The sequence below is a fragment of the Anopheles bellator genome, chromosome 2 (genome assembly GCF_943735745.2).
Source record: "Anopheles bellator chromosome 2, idAnoBellAS_SP24_06.2, whole genome shotgun sequence".
Taxonomy (NCBI): Eukaryota; Metazoa; Arthropoda; class Insecta; order Diptera; family Culicidae; genus Anopheles; species Anopheles bellator.
The window spans coordinates 56,699,508-56,718,326 of record NC_071286.1 but is presented as its reverse complement, the minus strand read 5'-3'; the positions used below and the strand labels follow the sequence as shown (position 1 = coordinate 56,718,326).

The 18,819-nt window shown below is 50.3% G+C and overlaps 2 protein-coding genes across 2 annotated transcripts in view; one reads left to right on the top strand and one right to left on the bottom strand.

The window, feature by feature from the left end:
* LOC131210931 (dedicator of cytokinesis protein 9) overlaps positions 1–18,389 on the top strand; it is an 84,428-nt gene extending 66,039 nt beyond the window's left edge. Inside the window, exons 2-12 of the mRNA XM_058204255.1 lie at positions 5,532–5,648; positions 5,731–6,068; positions 6,176–7,034; positions 10,159–10,846; positions 10,926–11,179; positions 11,249–11,587; positions 11,971–15,120; positions 15,189–15,335; positions 15,411–15,621; positions 15,688–15,979; positions 16,055–18,389. Coding sequence (XP_058060238.1) covers positions 5,532–5,648; positions 5,731–6,068; positions 6,176–7,034; positions 10,159–10,846; positions 10,926–11,179; positions 11,249–11,587; positions 11,971–15,120; positions 15,189–15,335; positions 15,411–15,621; positions 15,688–15,979; positions 16,055–16,292 — 6,633 coding nt within the window. The 3' untranslated portion in view covers positions 16,293–18,389. The remainder of the gene's footprint in view (positions 1–5,531; positions 5,649–5,730; positions 6,069–6,175; positions 7,035–10,158; positions 10,847–10,925; positions 11,180–11,248; positions 11,588–11,970; positions 15,121–15,188; positions 15,336–15,410; positions 15,622–15,687; positions 15,980–16,054) is intronic.
* On the bottom strand, positions 7,653–9,773 carry LOC131210932 (UBX domain-containing protein 7). Its single transcript, XM_058204257.1, has 2 exons — positions 9,549–9,773; positions 7,653–9,399 (listed from the first exon to the last, which is right to left on the bottom strand). The coding sequence occupies exon 2, from the start codon at positions 9,397–9,399 to the stop codon at positions 7,774–7,776; it is 1,626 nt and encodes a 541-aa protein (XP_058060240.1). The 5' UTR covers positions 9,549–9,773; the 3' UTR covers positions 7,653–7,773.
* Positions 18,390–18,819: the final 430 nt, after the last annotated feature.

Sequence of the window (18,819 nt, the reverse complement as noted above, 5' to 3'; positions counted from 1 at the left end):
CAAAAATGATCCGCCGCCGACAAGAGTCCTTCGCCAGTGTAATGGGTGGCTCTGATGCCATTGCCGTGCGCATCGCCCCCGTGATCGCGCGTCATCGTTTGATGGACTTTTCCTGTTCCGTTAACCGAGAGAATTGTATCCTTCTGTTTGTTCGGTGGAGGCAAGGCGGCCGGTGCCGGTGGTCGAATGGCGGGGTTGGCGAATCGAAAATTGGCCTGAAGAAAGGGCCTCACGTTACTGCCACCCCACCCGGCTCGTTTGGAGCCCATTTCGCAAGATTCGTCATCTCGCCAAGTGGCCCGCCCGGCTTCATTATTCGAGAGACGAAACGGCGACGAGCTCCGGCGGGGTCTGCGGGTTGCGCACTTTCGAATGCTAATCAAGTGTCCCGCGGGGGGTGGTGTCCCGTGGGGTGTCCCGGGCCCATTTTACGAGAAATCATAAATTGAATTTCATTACAATCAATCTCTGACACAACGGGCAATGAACGAACAACAATGAAACGCAACGTATAGCTTCTCGGTTCCTTGGTCTCTCTCGGACCCCAAGATTAATGATGCATCCCCATTGCAACACCCACCGCCGTCATCCCCGTCGTGTTGTAGCAGCTGCAAGAAGCAACCATACGCCTTGGTCGATGTGAATGGACGCCACGATCCCGAGACCCGAACCGATCTCCACTCCGCCGTCGGCCTTTTTCCAGGAAAATCTGCCATTCATTGATGACAAAACTCGCTCTCTGCGCTGTCCGCGGGGCTTCGTAGTAGCGCTCCGAGGCGAGCTGGAAGCTGTGCCGCGATTTTTTTTTGCGAAAGGGATTTAATGTTTGGGTCGAAAGAAGGGCGAAAACCGCCAGAAACCAGCGCGCGCTCCTTTCGCATAAAAAGATCACCGAAAACTGATCTTGGACCCACCGAAAAGAAAGAGGCAGAGAGAGAGAGAGAATCGGGAGAGCAACAATAGGGCCGCGCCTGTATCTGCGCCTCACAACAATGCCGCGACCGGCAGGAAAAGTAACAAAACTAACTGTCGTCCGTCGTCGGCCGGCACATTTACTGATTCAAATGAATTTATGCAGCATAAATATTGAATGACCGCCCGACGTCCCGGCCCCGGTGGGAGAGGCACACACGAGGATCATGGCCGGACCTTTCGGGGGCTGGTTGTTTTTGCTTACCCTGATTTCGAGGTTCTTCGCCTCAGAGAGAGTGGCGGCGGCGGCGGCCATAACGAATGCAGATCCAATTCCGTTGCCCAACCTCACGCGCAGGGGCGCAGGGCATGGCGTACACGATCGCGCCGAAGTTGACAAAAAGGGCCGAAAAGAACAAACAGCAGCAGCAGCAAAGCATAAATGCGCCCTCTGCACGCTGCGCCCAATAATCTGCAAACAAAAGAACGAGGGCCCCGCCGCGGACGCCGAGTGACACGGAGAGAGAGTGAGGTACATCCGCTGGGGCCCGGCGAAAGGACATCGTCACACGGAGTGCCCGCTGAACCCTCGAGAACGAACGAGAGAGAGAGCGGGCAAAGGCTGAGAAGGGTCAAGCAAAAAGATGAACAACCAGAATCGAAACATTTGATTCACTTTGTGTACCGCGCATCGCAGCAGGAGGTAGCGCAGCATAGGATCCGCAACCCCCTCTCGGCCAGCACCATGCACACCCCGGGGTCAACCTAGAAACTTGTGGCCGATTTCGCGATGGTGCGATAAAATATTTTTCCACACGTTTTTTTTCCCGTCGTTTTTTTTGTATTTTTCCGAGACCATCGCAAGAACAATCGGCACAAATCCGGGGCGCAGCATATAACGGGGGAGTGGTGGGGCAGTAGATGGTATCTGCAGTAGCGCCCGTAGACCCGCAGAGACCCTGTCCCGGGCTTATCGGATCTATTGACGCCCGCGTTCGAACGAAGGCCCCCTTTGGCGTTGGTACGTTTTAATAACCAGGCGCCAAATAAGGATTTTTCCGAGTCCGAGTGCGCGGTCGCCGATGGTCGCGGGACGGGAGAACGTAGGATGGCTTGTGGGGTGTGCAGGTCACAAAACAATGGTCCATAATTTCTCACCCTCCGTTGCGCGTTTGCTAAACCAACAACAATCACGCCTCAGGGGGCCTAGGGGTCCTTCGGAGCCTAGAATGGTTATCTATCGAAAGGCACAAACGGCTGGCAAGCACGCTCGGGAAGAACGGAGCCCCAGCCGCCAGCGATGCGTGGTCGCTGCATCGTCTTTGCATAAAGTTCGGTGATCTTCGACGCACCGAAGGGTGATCCACGTGGGCGAGGTGCGATCCATTTGTCCTGGAAACTGCAAGGCGCGGGCAAGATAATTGTGGAAAATTATCAATGCGCACAAGGATAGGAAAGAAGGAAGGAAGGAAGGAAGAGGTGGCCACTGGGAACAACACGGGTTCAAGATGGGAACTTGACTCTTGGAGTGATCTTTATGCTCTCCACTGCAGCTAAACGCTCGCCTCAGAGCGGAGCGAAACAATGATCCTTTTCTAGGGAATCGGAACCTGCGTCCGTTTTTAATAATAGTTTAAACTTATCTTGAAATTAAAATTTTGAAGAGAGATTTTCTTGAGATGCATTTTCGATTGTTTCTTTTCATTGTCCATTTGTGTTTGAAGTAAGATGAATTTAGAGTCAAAGTGCAAAATGCAGTGCAAAGTAAATGGAGCGATTGAAATCTTATTTTTTTGTGTAAATATTTTAAAACTAGAGTCACATTTCGATAAATGTCTTCGCAACTTAAAAAAATAAAAATCAACATATTAACTCTTGAATTAATTTTTTAATTAGAAGAACATTCGTTGTTAGCCACCGTTGTAGTCTTGGTTTTATTGATTACATTTATGGGACCGATCTGCTTCTTATAGGTCGCGGCATTCTTCACCAATGAATGTCACTCATTTCTTCATTACATATTGTGTGTGACCGATAGCTGAGAATTGAAGCTAAGAAAGAAAATTATAGTTTACTGCTGACAAACCGATAAGTGCAGTGTTCGTACCCTGCACTCATTTCAACTGTATCTTTCTGTTCCGGTGACATTTTCTGACGGAAAACAGTTCGCACCGGAGGTCTGATCCACTGTAAACTGAACACGCAAACAGGTCACATTTCACCGTTGCGCAACTCGTAACGTGGCGTAACTAATTGCAGGTCTCGTTGAGCTCCCTGTCGGGAGACACATAACACAAACGCATCAATAAAGTTTCTTCGACGATCTAGACCACAAAGCAGGGGTCTTGAAGATAATTTTTGTCATTGTTGTCAGTCGTCCAGCATGGTGGTTGTTTTTCCCGTTTTCGTTGTCATTGCGTGGAGAGACGTTTTCCGAACCTTGCGTTCGATAGAATGGCCCAGCACTCGTTTCCGGCTTTGGATTTGGACAGAAGTAAAGGCTTAAGTTTCAGAACCCCCTTGGGTGCTCGTGTTTGGAGAAATGTGGCTAAATTTTCATTAATGGCCAGCGTGATTAACGTAATATTTGATACTGTTTGAAAGACGTAAAAATTACTTTTTTCATTTGAGTAATTTAACTTTCCATTTCAATATTAATTGTTTTCGCAAATAAATGTTACAATTTCTTCTATATTATAGTAAGATGATGCTCTTTGCTGTTAATAGAACATAAAATTTCCCACTTTACATACCGCGCACTGTCGGGCTTTCCATAGAAAAGCATATTCGCTCTTCGCCCCAATCGAGGTGCATAATCATCAACCGCACGGGACGCCGCGCTATCGATCGCAAAGCCCATCGATCACGATGCTCGATATTTTATCCATCCTGCAACACCCGAGGCAATCGATGCCGCTGCCACCACCGCCACCATTACCACCCTTTGCCGCGGTATTTATGATTTATAAACGATCACGATCATCTTTCGCTCACGAGCAAAAGTGGGGGCCCACAGCTCTCTCGCTGGGGCGACCTCCGGACCTCCGGAGCCCGTGGTTCGGTGGTCCACAGCACATAAACACCGGAATCAAAACCATAAAAATACATAACACCATCGCTCGCGACGCGACTCTGGGCCTGGTCCGGTGGATGAGTTCATCTTGATCGGAGCTCGATCGGAGCCGATCGATCGTGCTTTAATCGCTGCAAACGGAGCGTCCGGAGCAGCAGCAGCCCCCGATCATTATGTTGCCCTCGGCCGCCGCGGCGATGATGGTCTGCGGTGTGGTGCAATAATCATTACGATCACCGATCATTATTAGCATGCGCTCTCGTCGGCATCCCCAGGACTATTCGTCGTCGCAGGAAGGAAGGAAGAAAAGCGTAAGCGTGTGTGTGTGCACACACACACCGTCCAATAATGAACATCATTGTAGGGACAATTAGCACCGGTGCCGAAGGGAGAAGAAATGTAGATCGGACCGTGGCTTCGGACTCCCCCCGGGGAGGGCGGCAAAAGGACGACCGAAGCCAAACCGGCCGTGGTCGCCGAACGAACGAAAGACTCAAAGCGGCGAACGGGCCATTTGTGTTCTCTGAATCGAATGGACCTTAGCCTTATGTTTCATTATGCATCCTCCTCGTAACACTCGATGTTGCAGCAGCGGCACAGGAACGCGGCACATGGCTTAGCGCGCTTTTCTTTATTATTATTATCATCAACGCGCGCCGTGGCGGTTGCGGCTGCGGTGCCCATGCGCTGCGCGCTGTTTGCGGTCCGTGCCAGCGTTTGCTGATCGATTTGGCTGCGAGCTAAATATTATTAAAAACGCAAACGACGCAGGTCGGAAAAGCGGGTCAGGCGCAGGCTAACCACAGTCCGCCTGCCGTGAGGAGAAGGTGAAAATAATCTCCTCACAAACCGCAGGAGATAAGGTGTTGCGGACGGGGGCAGAGAGGCCCCACCCCAAAGGGAGCCTCTTCATGGTGCGAGATTGGCCACGGGTTTCGGGGGCCACCCTCTCCGTCGCCCGGGCCGGGCCGGGGCCAGTTGGCGAAAATTATGGTGTGCGAAGGGGGTTGGCAAGCATGGAGCAATAAAGCAAAAAAAAGGAGAAAAAAAAACGTGGGGAGAAATAGCACTCTACCGATCGGTAAGAACCTTATTACGAGATCCTCGCCCCGGTCCCTTTTGCTCCGGTGGGTCAGCTCCTTGGTGCGGATGGTGCGGAAATTATTACGTATTGGATTTTTATTTTCAATTTAGGTTTTAATGATCGAGCGCGCTGCGGCGCACTGCACCTTAATCACGGGTACGGGGTCCGCCAGAGCCACGCCAGAGCCTCGGGATCCGCCAATGAGCAGAAATTGTGCCCGAATTGGCCTGAAATCGGTAATGCACCGAGCTCTTGGGCGCGCTGGTTGAGTCCAAGGGCCGCTGGAGAAAATCCGCAGAAATGTGGAACACTGATTGCGGCAACCCTCTTCGGTTCAGACGATCGCCCAACGACGATGCAAAACTTTATTTAAATCAACCCCGAGGGCACAATTAAATTAAACCCACGGATCGAGCTAAATATACTGACGGCCGTGCCCTTCTTTGCGCCCTCTCCTTGCAGACAAAACCGGTCATAGTGGAGCCAATCGATTTCGAAGCATTCGTCCTGAAGAACCGCACGCTCATCCAGAACGATCCCCAGCGTGAGCTGTTGCTCTACCCGAACGACGATGTGTCGGTGAGTTTCCTCGGTGAGGCCACTTGTCGGAGACGGTAAATTAATGATCCACTCGCATCCAATATCGCATTCGCATTCACAGGAAGTGCTGCAGCCCAAAAAGTTCCGCACCGTGCACAGTAACATTCCGGGTCATTGCGTTCCGGCGACACCGGCGACATCTAGCGGTGGCTCGATCAACGGAAGCGGCAAAAAGCGCAACAGTGAAAGCAGCGGTGGAAGCGCCGGAAGTTCGGCTGCAGCCAGTCGAAACGGAACTCCGACCAGCACCCGGTCGCTATCGGTGAGCTCGGTCGGAAGTCCTTTCCCCGGGGTGGGGCTGCTACTGACCCGCCAGGCGCTACACACCTACGAATCGCCTAACCACTTGATACACTACAAGTACAGCAAGTACGGCGGAGCATGCTACGATCTGCCGCGGTAAGTGACCACAGACCACGATGGGAGGGAATCAAGCGTCATGTTTTTATCGTGAAAACTTACTGAGTTTATGATCCACTCGTTTCTCGACCACTCGCTGCCAACAGAGTGTCTCCGTCGGAGGAGCTGAAGGAGGAAGTGTACGAGGTGGACACGGATCCGGACCGGCTGGACGAGCAGATGACGCGGTCGCAGGCGGACACCATCACCAAGCAGGGCTACCTGCTCAAGGGTCCGGACACGAACTCGGACCGTATGTTCGCCCACATCGGCTCGAAGTCGTTCAAGAAGCGCTACTGCTATCTACGCCAGGAAATCGACGGCACGTACATCCTCGAGCTGCACAAGGACGAGAAGCAGGTCGAGGCGAAGGCGACGATCGTGATGGACTTCTGCACCGAGGTGGTGCCGAACCCGAAAAAGGGCCGCTTCTGCTTCGAGCTCAAGATGAACGCCGGCCAGCACAAGTCGGTCACGCTGGCGGCGGACGACGAGGCGGAAATGGACGACTGGCTGCGCAAAATCTCCTCCGTACTGCACCAGAACAAACTGCAGGAGGACAAACGGGTCGCATCGCTGGAACGTGCCGCGGCACCACCGCCGGCCAGCCCGAGCACGATGCAGTTCGGGACGCTGAAGGGGCTGGAGCAGAGCATGAACCCGCAGCTCAATCGGTACGCCCGGGAAACGGATCAGTCGATTGCTCAGGCCCGACGGGAGCACCGAAAGCGTTTGTTTGGCGGCCAACCGATGCTTTCGCAGCCGAGCGGTGGCGGAAGTGCCAGTGCCACAACGACGAGTGGCGGCACTGGCACGGCGAAAGCGGAAACACCCGTTGAACCGTACCGGGTGCAGTTCGGACAGCGGATACTGATCAAGTGCAATTCGCTGCGGTTTCGGCTACTCGGACAGATCGATGGCGTAAACGGGGCCCCGCCGGCCGACTCCGATGCACCGCTGTGTCAGGTAGGTCAATTGCATTGCTATTTACTAGGATTGTTAATTTTTCCGAACGTGTGTATAAATCGAGATCAGAAGGTAGGTAACGGTGGGATATCGTAGTTTATTTGCGTAGAATCGTTTCGAATTGCAATTTGTTGCAAATACCGTTCATGTCTCTCTTATAAAACGATATTTTCGTTTTATTTAGGACACAATAAGTACTCCCTGCTTTCGCCATAACTTTGGTGTTGGCAAAGGGTTTGATCGTGTCTTTAATCATTATTTTATTTATTTATTTATTATTTATTGTTACAAAATGTTCGCCGTTCAGGTATAACAATGCTCAAAAGGAGAGAGAAAAAAAAGCTCAGATTAGCTGCATAGTCTCTTTCGTTTCTGTTGGCTTCAACTGAAGAGCACAAAATGGATAAAATTTTAAAAAGGTTGAACTAACGATAATCCCTCGCAACTAGAGTTATTTAGCCAAAAGACCCAAAATTCCGAATTGGCAAATAACGGATTTACCTTATACTGGAACCGAGCAAGCCGCTCGGTCGGACTCGGACGGTTTTCGGATGCATGCGAAAGGATAATGCGTGGAGACAACAAAATTTACATTATGTTTTCTTGTTTTTTGGTCCTAAAAATGAATAATTTATCTTCGGGGACATCCCTTTCACAAAAATTACACAATAAAGAGCTACCCTGCCCAAGACCGAGTATCGGCGGAGTTAGCGCTTGAGGGACACGTTGCTAGCTCTCTTCAATCATCGGTCGTCACGTGGATCACAGCGTTCGGGTGAATCTTCAGCTCGAGCAGCGTCCGCTGCGGGTCGAGCGTCGCGAGGTCCGCCTTAATCGCCTGACAAAAGAACCGAACGTCCGTGCTAGCATCGGTGGTGGCGCGGTTCGGGAAATGTTTCTCATACTTTTGCAACAACTTTGCCATGGCATGCTGTAGGGTGCGCGAACTCCGAAAGAACAGCCGTTCCGATACGTTACCCGCCATCTTGAGCATAATGCGTGTCTTCTGGTCCGCAGCGAGGCTGGATTCCGAGTCCGAACTGACATCGGTGGTCGCGGGCCGTTGACCACCCGATCGACCATCTTTGTTTGTGCATGACGGTGGTTCCTCATATGCAGGACCAACATTATCATCCCTAGTTCCGTCAGAAGCAGGTGCAGGTTGATCGTTACATTCGTCCAGGCTTCCATCGTCCCGGGCCGGCCGTAGCACCGGTGTAGCATTTGGGGATGATTTGGTTGATTTCAACGTTGCCACGACGACCGGTGCGACTTGCGGACGTTCGGAGGCCTCCTCATCGTCACTCTCACTGTCCGTGATTTCCTGGAAATCATCTTCATCTTCATCGACAACGGTGACCGTCCACGGATTTGATCGACTGCCCGCTGTGACCGTGGCCGTCGCGGTGCTGTGATGCTGCCTACTGCTACCGGCCGTAGCAGCCGCACATCCTGCGCCGGCCCCGAAGCCAAGTGTCGATCCAATCGACGTCGAAGGACCGGCCGCAAGCTCCTGGCTCACGTTAACCTCCTCCCCGTGGGGCGATTTGTTTTCCACGAGGAATGCTTTGAGCGTTTCGAGAAATCTAACCGGAGTCAGGTCCGTGGTAGAGAAGGTACGCACCTCTTCGCCTGTCCGCGGGTCAATCATGGCCAGGTACGGTTCCGAGCGGACTTTGTAGAACGTCTTAAACTTTGCGCCGTCGTTCGTTTTGTTCGATTGCTGCCAAAACACCAGATGGCGGCGCATGAACTCCTTTAGCTGCACATCGGACCACAGATCGCGGTTCAGCATCTGGCAGCTGAAATTGAGGTCATCCTGCAAATTGACCAGCAACCAGCGATCGACGGAGCGGCCATGGCGCTGGGCCAAATCGAATCCGCCGGAGAAAAGAATGTCGAACGGTGGCATAAACAGTGCTTCGAGGCGCGTGATTTTCTTTGCCGATGGACCCTGCAATAGCATTTGCTCCTGGATGCGTCCCTCGAGCTCAAAGTTCCGGAACGGGACTTCGGTGATGATGGCCGCGCGTCGTTTGCCGATCCGCGCTCGGTTCGTTTCGAGTTGAGGGAGCAAAATTTCCGTCTTTCTGGGTATCGGAGCGCGCACGTTGTCATCATCGTCGTTCATGAAGCTGGCTGCGTTCGACGCGGATCCGGAACCCGACCTGGACGGCCCGGAGCTACTGTCATCGTCGTCGATTACGACCGCCGGTTCCGGATTAAGAATGCCTTCGGGGTTCTCGAAGAACGCATTTATTGCGCCTTCAAGGTTACCATTGTACGCGGTCAGCAGGTTGGTTGCCTGCTCCTCCTTGAGGCCGGTAATTTCGCAGAGCGATTTCACATTATCTTCACTGGCCATCTGAAGAGCGAAAAAACGACGGACGAGTTATAAGAAAGCTACAGAACGTGCATTTTTTTCGCACAACGAAGCCTTCTGCGATGCGAAGGCAGCGTTGTTTGAAACACTGCTCGAAGCGACGGCAAATCGCACAAATCACATTTTCTTACCCCGTCGGAGAAGCGAAAGAACCGGACCGGAGAATGGCAAGAACCGACCACAGCGCGTTCCACAACACTTTTCACAATAAAGGCTGCTCAGCGTCCGCTTTCGAGTAAATATCGCGCAATTCGTGCGCTAACTTTACCTATCTTTCGATTGTCACCATTTTCGGCACGAATTGTGTTGAATTTTTGGACCAATTAATTGTTTTACCGCGGACACAAGCCGAATGTTTAATTTTTATATGACGAGTGTTTCTTCACACAACACACAACGTAAGGGTTGACAGCTCGAGATGTCAAACACTAGCTAACCTCACTTGTAATTCTCGAACCTTACCTTTTGACTCGTTTGACCGTTCCGTTTGACGTTTCGTTGGCTTGGTGAGTGACCATTTTGCCACTCAACGAAAGCCACTCACTCTGATGCGATGCCACAGTTGATTCGTTAAGTTTTGGATTTTGATTTTCGTTCAAACGTGTTTCCGTTGAAAAACTGAACTTCAGAGATTTTTTTTTTAAATTTATTTTTCTATCTTATTTTATGGAGACAATAAAAAAACAAATTGGAAAAATTGGTTGAAATTTTAATGAATTATATATTTTTTTCTGTTCACAGATTGAACCTTACCTTACCAGTGTAGCGCTCTACGATGCCAGGGCTGGCCGGAAGTTGACCGAAAGCTTCCACTTCGACCTTAACAAAGAGCATGTGCGCGACCTGCTAACCGGGTCATGTAAATCCGAGCGCCCTTTGTGTGCCTCCCCGAAAGCCACCAATAAATCGCACCAGAACGGGAACGGCACGATGAAACCGGTGCGAGCCAAGTGCGACACCAGTGACGACTTGCTCCATTCCGAGTCCGTCACCAAAGAGTGGCTGGCCCGGGCACGGCAGGCCATCTTTAACGTGACCGTGCCACACGCGGACATTTTCATCGTCGTGCGGATCGACAAGATTCTGCAGGGTGCCATCAATGCGTCCGTAGAACCGTACCTCAAGGCCACCAAAGATCCCAAAGTGTTGGGCAAGCTGCAGAAAACGATCAAACAGTACGCACAAAAGTGTGGCCACTATCGGATGCCATTCGCTTGGGCCGCCCGGCCACTGTTTCAGCTGTACAGCAACGATCTGGACATCTCGTACGAGTTTCCCGCCATCTACCGGCAGGAAGGGGCCAAGCTGAAGGACGAAGAGCTGCTGAAGCTGCTGACTGAGTACCGTAAGCCGGATAAGTTCAGTAAACTGACTGTGATACCTGGCTCATTGAAGATTTACATTGAATCGCTAAACGAACTGCCCAACAGTAAATATCTTCCACCTTTATGACCGTGGCTGAAGATTTGTATGTAACTAACACCCGTGCCCTGCCATTACATTGACAGATTGCCTTACGAACAGTTTGGTACCATTGAATCCATTCCCATCCCCACCGGTTGCCGATCCCACGCTGGAGGTCGCCGAATTCGCCAACACCTCCGAGCAGTACCTTCATCCGTACGTGCATTTCGTTAACCATCTGTACATCTATCCGTTGCATCTAAGCTACGACAGCCAGAAAATATTCTCTCGCGCCCGTAACATTGCGGTCATCGTGGAATTGCGTGACAGTGACACGACGGAAGCGAAATCGATCGAGGTTCGTATCTTTTACGAGCGAAATTATGTGTTTTTTATCAACTCGGCCCTAAATCCTTTTTGCTTATAGTGCATCTACGGTCGTCCGGGACAGGAGATGCTGGTTTCGCAAATGTCTTGCCCGGTGCTCCATCACAACACCAGCCCAACGTGGTACGAGGAGATCAAGCTGCGGCTTCCGTTGAACATAACGGCACAGCACCATCTACTGTTTTCCTTCTTCCACGTGTCGTGTAACATCGCGAAGAAAAAGGATCTGACCACTACCAGCACTGAGGCGCCCGTCGGGTACGCCTGGTTGCCACTGCTGACGAAGGGCAAAATCAACGTCGAAGAACAGTGCCTTCCGGTGGCGGCCACGCTTCCGGCGGGGTATCTCGCCATCCAGCCGCTCGGACTTGGCAAAGGCGTAAGTTTTGACGCGCAAGGCAAATCGCATAGTGGTGGTGGTGGTTTCTGGTTGCAATCCGAATGTGTACTGAACGTCTGCATGCTAGCTCCCAGTGAGCGCTAACCTTACTAATCCGATTCTTTCGACCGAAAAGAATCGATAGTTCATTGCGTAGGACAACTTCCCGAATTAACCACGTGGTAGATGAGTCTAGCCGTTGTTTCGTATTGTGTATGTTTTCTCTTCTCTTCCTCTCACCTCCTACCTGCCTGCCTGCCTGCTCGTTCGTTGTGGCCACCCTTGTTCTTGCGCATCCCCATGCGTTTCCCTCATTTTCATACCTATCCTACCACACATACACTCGCGCACACACCGTCTACAAACCGTTCCCATTCGTTCAGCAGAACGCCGGTCCCGACGTGCAGTGGATTGACAATCAGCGCCCGATCTTTACCGTCAACTTTCGGCTCGATTCCACCGTGCTGACCACCGATCAGCATCTGCACAACCTGTTTCTTCACGCGGAACGACTGTTGGAGCACTCGAAAACGGTCGCCCCACCGGACACGACGGAAACGTGCAAGATCCTGAAAGCTGCTCATGCCATCCACATCAGCTCGCTGATCACGTTCCTGCCGACCATCCTGAACCAACTGTTGTCACTGCTGGTGGCGACCAGCAGCGAAGAAGTGGGTCTCAACATCATCCGCCTGCTAGTGAACCTATTTCACCTGGTGGCCGAGGAGGCAAAGCGCAAAGAACTGCTGGTGGCGTACGTGAAGTATGTCTATAAAATCGACTGCCAACCGGTTAACGGCTGCTCGCCGACGTCCCAGAACGTAAGCACCGTCCACGGGGAACTATGCCGCCATCTGCCGACGCTCCTGCATCCAAACAATACGGACTTTTTGTTGGTGAACAAGTTTATGAAATTTTCCGGCATCTTCTTCGAGGTGATCTTGAAGAGTATGGCCCAGTATTTGCTGACTACGGGTCGCATCAAGATGCAGCGCAACGAACGCTTTCCGAAGGAGTTTTGCAACCGAATCGAGGCCCTCTTTCAAGTGTTGGTCCCGTACATCAGCCAACGCCATAAGGACCTGCCGATGGAAACGGATCAGCTCAACCAGAGCCTCTCGGTGTTTGTTAAACGCTGCCTATCGTTCATGGACCGCGGTTTTGTGTTCCGCCTGATTCGACTCTACATGGACCGCTGGGGTCCGGGAGATTCGCGCACTCTGCAGGAGTACAAGTTTGCGTTCCTGCGCGAAGTCTGCTCCCACGAACACTACATTCCGCTCAATCTGCCGTTCATGCTGACACCTAACAATCGCGCCGCTGATCTACTGCAGCAGTTTTGCCTCTCGGAGGAGTATTGCCGGCAACACTTTCTGGTTGGCATTCTGCTGCAGGAGGTGAAAAGCGCGCTGAACGAGGTGAGCCACATCCGGCGGTTGGGTTTGATCACCCTGAAGGAGCTGCTGGCAAAGCACGATCTGGACGATCGCTATCAGCACAAAGGACAGCAGGGTCGGCTGGCGATGCTGTACGTGCCCTGGTTGGGTATCGTTCTGGAAAATCTAAATCGCATTGCCGACGGGATGGAAAAGAAAAAGCATGACTCCGTCGGAACGAACCGTATCTCCTGCAGCAGTAGCTACGTGTTTGCTCGTGAATCACTGCCCGCCATACACTCAGCCTCCGGTACCGCAACCGCCACGGCCTCAACGGTAACGTCCCAAACTAGCACACCAAAGTCTCGCAGCAACCGGGTCACGATGTTCATCGAATACGCCAGCCCAATCCGGTCCTCGTTGCATCTGAAAGATACCAGCTTTTTGGCAGCAATCGCTGGCCAAACGTCGCTTTCGAATGGCCACTCAACTAGCTCGCTGAACTCGGAGTGCTCAACGCTCTCCCAAGACGGCACCGTTGTGATCCGAAACCAGTTCAACGAATCCAGCGCAAACTCGGCCCGGCCTAGCCACGCCCGATCGGTGAGCGTCACCCAACCGACCATCATCCAGCGGACGGACAAGTTTTCCGTCACCGAAACCAAAGACCTGCTGATCAGCTTCCTGTTCGTGGTGAAGCACCTGGCGCCGGAGCACATGATCGCCTGGTGGCACAATTGCACCGAAAGCGAAACGGTCCAGTTCTTCACCGTGCTCGATCTCTGTCTGCTGTACTTCCGGTACGTGGGCAAAAAGAATGTCCAGCTGGTGGTCGACGGAGCGAAACATCCGCGCGGTAGCAAAGCGGCCAAAGCGAGTACATTGCCGGCTCGGGTGTTACCACCGAGCGTCTCGAACGGCACCGGAGGAGAGTCTGGAGTCAGTGGTGTTTTCGACTCGGGCACTCTGAACCACAATCCGGCCAATCGGGAAAATTTAGTCGAAGAAACACAACGGCTGAGGCAGGCACTGTACGAGTCGAACCTTGCCACGGAAATTGGACTAACCGTGCTCGATTGTACCGGTCTGTATTCGCTACAGTTTCGTGACTCCATGCTGGAGGGCTTGGTACTACCGAAGATAGCGCGGATTTACTTGCGGTTCCTGCAGCTGGGTCAATCCGAATCTCTGTCGAGGCACGTGTTCGCTGCGTTGCGTGCATTCATTAATAACTTCTCGCAAGCACTCTTCAAAGGGACGGCCATTCTGTGCGGACAGCTCGTCTACGAGCTGCTCAAGTGTTGCGACAGCAGATTGGCCAGCTTGCGGCAAGAGGCGTGCGCCGTCCTTTATCTGCTGATGCGTAGCAACTATGAGTTTAGTGGCCGAAAAGGATTGACGCGCGTGCACCTGCAGGTGATCATCTCCGTATCGCAGATGATCGGCAACGTGATTGGGTTGAACAACGCACGCTTCCAAGAGTCACTGTCGACCATCAACAACTACGCCAGCAGTGATAAGGCCATGAAGAGTACGGGTTTCCCGATGGAGGTGAAGGATCTTACGCGTCGAGTTCGCACCGTTCTGATGGCCACGGCTCAGATGCAAGCGCATCACATGGAACCGGAGCGGTTACTGGAACTGCAACACTCGCTGGCAAACTCGTACGCTTCAACGCCGGAACTGCGCCACACGTGGCTCGTGACGATGGCACGCAATCACGAACAGAACGGTAACATCTCGGAAGCGGCCTGCTGTTACTTACATATCGCGGCACTCATTTCCGAGTACCTGAAGCTAAAGGGCTGCTGTCCGGTGGCTGGTGGAGCCGAATCGTTTGGACGCATTTCCCGTAACATTCCGCGAGACGAGCGAGGGTTGAAGCTGGACAGTGGAACGCAGGACTCACAGTACACCGAGCAGTTGCTGCTGGATCAGCTGAAGGAGTGTGCGGAGTACTTGGACCGAGCCGAGCGGTTGGAGTGTCTTGGCGAGCTGTACCGACTGATCATACCCATCCTGGAGTCGCGAAGAGACTATCATGGGCTGACACAGTGCTACGAACATCTGACGCAGGCCTACAACCGAGTTATTGAGTTCCAGAAGTCAGGCAAACGTCTGCTGGGACGATTCTATCGTGTGATTTTCTTTGGACAGGTACAGGATCGACAGCCAGAGATGGTATTTGAGCAGCATTTTAAACCATCTGCTTATCCTCTTTTTAGGCGTACTTTGAGGAAGAGAATGGCGTCGAGTATGTGTACAAGGAGCCGAAGGTAACGTCGTTGAGCGAAATTTCGGAACGTTTGCACAAACAGTACCGTGACAAGTTCGGGATCGACAATGTGAAGATTATGATGGACTCTGCACCGGTAAAGATCTAATCGTGCCAACTTGAGAAATGCCCAATGTTAACACCACACTAATTTGCTTTATTCTACGGTTAGGTTGATCAATCGACGCTAGATCCAAAGATTGCCTACATTCAGGTTACGCACGTTACGCCATACTATTGCAAGGATGAGTTGGAAATCAGGCAGACAGAGTTCGAACAAAATCATGACGTGGATACGTTCATGTACGAAACACCGTTCACGACATCGGGAACTGCTCACGGAGCCGTGGAGGATCAGTGGAAACGACGAACTATTTTGACGAGTAAGCCCCACGATTACTCCAAAGATGGTTGGAAAAAAAAAATTAAATGATGTTATCCTTTTTCAGCACTTCACAGCTTTCCGTACGTTTTGAAACGTATCCCGGTTCGCGATCGACAATCACACGAACTGAGCCCGATCGAGGTCGCCATCGACGAGATGCAAACGAAGATTGCGGAACTGGAAGAGATCGTGCTGGGACCTATCGATCTTAAGAAACTCCAGTTAAGGTTGCAGGGCAGCGTTGCGGTGACGGTAAACGCTGGTCCCCTTGCGTATGCTTCAGCCTTTCTCGATCCTGCCAAAACCGGCACCAAGCATCCATTCGATAGGGTGGAAGAGTTAAAGGAAGTTTTTCGGTAAATATCAGCCTTGCTGTTGATGCGGCCCACTAGAACGAATTTGTTTCAATATCTTCTTTCTTCTTTTCTCAGTGACTTTATCAAAATTTGTTACACGGCCCTGCAGATCAATGCCAATCTGATTTCGTCCGATCAGCGTGAGTATCATAACGTCCTCAAGGAGAACTACGAGAACCTTTGCTCGGCTCTCAGTGATCTGCTGGGCGAGATCGTGTATCCGCTAGACGAGGGGAACAATAACGCACACCGCCACAGCTTAGCTCTGTTCAGTGCAATCAGCGGTGCACCGACCAACTCGAGCACGGCGTAGAAACTGGCACAACTCGCCAGCCGATAGAATAAGGAGGATTTACAAAATGGCGCACAACATCCTGCGAGATGCTACCAAACGATGGTGCATTTGAAAGGGAACCAGCATAACTGCAGTATAGAGATAGGGTTATTTCCATCAATTAACATACACACACATACACAACGGCTACAAAAATACGCAAAACAACAAGTGTGCTCACACAAATATTTGTGCTCAAACTATTGTTAGAAACACACAAAACATTGAAATCTTTTAAAGCACGCTCCATCAATGAAAAGCGTGGCGTGATTGGCGTGTAACGCTGTGCTAGGCTAAAACCACGCTCCCCATCTATTAGAGCAACGTTGTCTTTAAATCACAAATTTAAAATTGAGCTTAAAACTCAAACTCTACAACTAGCAAGTAATTCAAAGCAACGTTCATTTAAAAATACCACACTACTAATCCCGCCTAGCGGGAAATGTTAATTGTTTTTGGGACGATTCTGGAATACCTTACAAAATTATACCGCAATCCAATGGCGAATGACAAGGTGGTTGAGGCTGAAAGCAGCAGATCACTTTAAACTTATCTCCCAAATTCCGAAGCACGCCTGCACGCCAGCATATTGAAACACGATAGCGTTTGTTTGGGAACGACCTATAAACTTAACTAAACCAATGGCATTCAAATCTTTAAGGGAAAATTTTCAAACCATCGTACACGACGTACCGTTGCAACTACTGCCGAGACGGATATTAGTTCACGCGTAACTTGTGCTGTTCCTACTACAAAAGTGAAGCTGTAACACAAAACGTGCTCATGCAGAAGGGCCAATGGTACACGCGTGTAACGATCGGTTGGACTTTTCAAATTGGAACTTACCTCGCATAACTTAGTTTCAGTTTTTGTGGTCCTATTTGTGTAATTGGAAAACGAAACCAAGCAGTTAATGAAACGGAACGCTGTTTTCCGAAGTGAAGAAAAACATCCCCCCTTGAGCCGCTCGCTTCGCTCAACAAGCTCGTGTACATAGATTAGGCGTAGTAGAGGCGAAACCGATCAGGTTTCTGGAAATAACCAAGTTCAGGGAACGATAAATTAGCACCGAGTGTGCGCGTTTACGTGTTAGATGTCGAATGATTCGTACGAATAATTCGTACACAATGTTAATCAAAGACAGGTGTCTCTTTTACAGATGATATAATCATTTCTTCGGGTATATTACTTTCTAGTTACTAGTATTCCTTGTGTAGATTATTTTCGTCAACAATTTCGATTTCACTATAGATTAAACTTTAACTGTTCACGAAACCATACTTGGAAACAAGTGGCAAGTAAGCAAATTGACTTCCCAATGTACGAGGGTTATCACTATACTACACTCAAAGCTATCCCAGTAGCAAAGACTGCAACAAGAAGACGATGAAATGACTCAAAATTTACCTAGCACCTCTTAGACAGGGCACCGTTTTCGAACCTTGGCACGTTTTAGAAGGTACTCGTCTCAACGATTCTCTCTTTCTCCTATGACATTTTCTCAAGTGAACCAAGATCAAACTGTAAACTTATTCTCATTTTTTTTTAATCTTAGGTAGTTAGATCATACTCGTAGGCAGTCTTGGGAACGGTTCTTAATAAGAGGACCATTGCACAAGACAAGAGTAAGGCACAACACCAGAATTCTGTTCGTTTCGAATCACTCAATTCTCAAGACCTTCCGTTCTGGCGAACTGCGTTGATCGATGGAACAGAATTTAATGCATTAGATATTGTATAATTTTAGCGATTATATATTACAATGTACATTCAGTAACGTTCGCCGCTCCGTGTATAGCCGTACTAAACACTGAGAGATTTTTATTCGAGCAAACTTATTTATGCACGACCCGTGTGTTCGTTATATCATGTGAATCGGTTCAAAATAAAAATTAGGGAATACAGGGGAATAAACAGAAGGCAGGGCAATTTTACTGAAAGGCGCTAGTCACCCGTACGCTTTTGCTACGAACCGTTGGACGTTGCAATGATATGCGCATACAAACAAGAATGGAACTTTATTGTAAAAATATTTAATTACGTACTTTTGCTCCATTCACCGTTGGTTGGTGTGTACTACACCTTTAGCTATTGGTTCTCTTACAGTTTGCCGCAACGCAACAATTTGTGGCCACGTTGTGGTTTGCAGTATTTGTAACGATTCACTGTTGAATGATTCACACTCCACTATATGTAGAATTGTACGCCTATTGAACCATCTTATCTTATTGTTAGTGTTAAAAAGGCTTCTCTTCCTCGTTGTTATCAGTCTTGTCCCTTCTGCCTGAGGTAATTATTGTTGGGTGGCGTCAGTGATCAGTAAGCAAAACATTAAAACAGTGCATATATCCATAATAACTTGCTTAGTGTTACAGCTAGTATTTGTATGCTCGAGTGCGGCAAATATGTGTATTTTTGAATTGTCGTGTGCACTGGTTCTACCGAAAAATCGGCTATGTTCGGTCTAATATGCTATGCTCGAATAATCGGTTCGCTGTTTAAATAC

What these genes read in the sequence shown, in the direction of transcription:
- LOC131210932 (XM_058204257.1), bottom strand. Translation starts at nt 9,399, where the DNA reads ATGGCCAGTGAAGATAATGTGAAATCGCTCTGCGAAATTACCGGCCTC.